General features: G+C 46.1%; 1 protein-coding gene across 1 annotated transcript in view; it reads right to left on the reverse strand.

The window, feature by feature from the left end:
* Window positions 1-2,647, reverse strand: part of T265_01897 (hypothetical protein) — a gene marked incomplete at both ends in the record, with an annotated part of 10,966 nt that overhangs the window by 4,150 nt on the left and 4,169 nt on the right. The window contains 2 exons of the mRNA XM_009166023.1: window positions 1,661-1,717; window positions 1,898-2,030. Of these exons, the coding sequence (XP_009164287.1) occupies window positions 1,661-1,717; window positions 1,898-2,030 (190 nt within the window). The remainder of the gene's footprint in view (window positions 1-1,660; window positions 1,718-1,897; window positions 2,031-2,647) is intronic.

The raw sequence follows: 2,647 nt of genomic DNA on the forward strand, positions 1-2,647 counted from the left end.
GGTTTCGGTTTACAAGACGATTTGCTAGAAAAGTGGATTCGTTCGTTTGGATGTAGTCCTCTCAACATGACCCTCACTCTCCTGTATTTTATTGCAACTTTTACCACGCGAACTTTAGAGTAGCTCAGCCAACAACCTGCCCTTGCATTAACTCCAGGTGCTTTGTCGATTAAAGTCCGCTGTATATGTGAAAATCGAATGTAAGATACGAGTACAGTTGTTGGCGCTATCGGCTACCAATGTCGAATGATATCGTATCGGGTCGCACCGAGTTTGGTATAGCACTCCGCTCGCCATCTGGGATTTCATCGCTCGACTAAATACCTGTTAACGACCTACTCTGCGCTGTTCAACTACCTCCACTCGACGAAAATCCTCGCTTGTTGAGATAATGAACGTTTTTTGTGTGCCCATTTATGTACCAAATGACTTGGTCCCTCAAGAAGACAACGAAAATGTCGGATTATAAGACGGCGAACAGTTCACAGGTGCACAGCAGTTATCCGCTGAGGGGATATCACAGCTGCTCAATTATTCCGTGATTCCACAGTTTGTCTCGTAAAACCAGTGAATGAGTGGTTCGACTCATGTGGCTGTAGGGGCTGGCTTCTTCCGAAGACACAGGGAGCAATGCATGGATAAGAGACTTATGCTTGCTGCGCCCAAGAGATTCATCTGGAACGGGATAAGACCGGAGGGATTTTGCAGCTTTTGACCATTAATTAATGCGTCGGCGGCCATCGTCTGTGGTTGGCAATAGAAATGTGCGACCCGTAAACCTACTTTCTAATCCGTCTTTCCTTGGGAAAAGGCAACACGGCTGCGTGTAAGAATCACCTCACTGCTTCCACATCTGGTCGCAGGGGACAGTACTTCCATCGTCTCATAATACCATTGTCCGCAGTACAGTAACTTTTATCTGGCTGATTCCCTCAGGTATCTCTGGAGTGATTGAGGGACGAAGTTCTAAACAGCGCAATGCTCAAGCTCGGCCACCTCGCCTATATGATAGCTATCGTCGTACGTCTCCAACTGTTACGTTACCTATCCAGCATATGGTGCATAGACTGGTTATCTGCAGTGGTCTAATTGTCAGCTTTGGGAATGATCTGAAAACCAAAGGCCTCTTGGACAAACACTTACTGCTCACTAGCCGCTAGATTGTTCTAAAAGTCAACAGGTTGTTGCAACAAAAACTCCCGAAACGCTGGCGATAAAGTCCTACGAAGGATTATCGTCATTTTTGGGGTAACGGTACAACGTGTTGGCATTGCATGTATGTTGCGCAAACGATATGCTTCTGGAAGCGGTTTTCAAGTTGATTTTGACAGTGCGCTTATCTCTCAGTACTTCTAATCATGTCACAATGGTTCTTTGACTCCCAGCCACACAGCTTAGTCGACTCTACACCACTTGGAATTCCAGTTCTCCCTGTTCCTTCGCCTTACAGTAGGTTTCCTATACGTTCGTTTCTCCCAGTCAGGACGAGCGCGTACGAACAGGATGCTATACGGCAGATATCGTGACTTACGTAGAAAGTCAACTGACCAACGTAGTAGGTATGCTTGAATGGTGGACTCTAGAGGTGGGTTGAATAGCCCAGGTACTATCCGACGCATTTTATGACTTACGCGATGTTGCCAGACGCTGGCAGTATTACCCAAACAACGACTGTCGGATAGTTATGGTCGTTAGGCTCTTTCAGCGCGAGTAGACCCTACAGTAAACAAAAATAAAAACAATATGATAATCGTTTACCCATTTAGTGCCTAGCTGCCATACCCCTCGAAAGAAGCAAGGGGGCTGGAGACTGTCGGATAGTTATGGTCGTTAGGCTCTTTCAGCGCGAGTAGACCCTACAGTAAACAAAAATAAAAACAATATGATAATCGTTTACCCATTTGGTGCCTAGCTGCCATGCCCCCCGAAAGAAGCAAGGGGGCTGGATCAGGTTGCCCAAGCCCAGATAGAGGAAGTCGAGAGTCAGTGGTCGGATTCCAACCACGGACCTTGTGGTCAGTGAACAGGCGCTGTAACCAAAGCCGTCTCGCTCCTTATAGTGGGCTTGCGCGCACTTTTAGGTGCCGCACTGCATGCTCTATTCCTAGGTTCCTGATCACCAGTTAACAAGACTGCAGCGCGAGCCGCTGTAATATGTGTGCCGTTTGTAAAATACGGCATGGAAGGTGTCCTTTAAATAAGTTTCCGTGAAGTACTGATTATTATCTTATGGTGGTCGTCGCCAGTGAAGCCGTATTTAAATTGGTTTATGTCGACTCTCGTGATCTTTGTGTCCAAAATTTCCTATGGGTGTAGTTGTTGAGGGAATTACGTTTAAGGGTTCATCTAAGAAGATTGGTTTTATCTTCCCATGTCGAGGATAATCCCTATTCTTCCAGGTTATTTCGTGCAAGCCCCGATTTCGCCCCGCAGCATTTTATCGTGCTTTCAAATGGCGCACCCTTATCTGCCCATCGTCGATCATTTCCGATTTAACCTCTGTCATCTTTCAGAACTTAATCGCCTTTGTTCTTCGGGCCACCTTTACCAAGCCATTTCCCCAATGTTGGTCCAGGCTTTTCACTTCCTCTCTCAACAAACCACACTGGGTGCGCCATTTTCATATATATATATATATATATATATA

This window comes from Opisthorchis viverrini (assembly GCF_000715545.1).
Source record: "Opisthorchis viverrini unplaced genomic scaffold opera_v5_21, whole genome shotgun sequence".
Taxonomy (NCBI): domain Eukaryota; kingdom Metazoa; phylum Platyhelminthes; class Trematoda; order Opisthorchiida; family Opisthorchiidae; genus Opisthorchis; species Opisthorchis viverrini.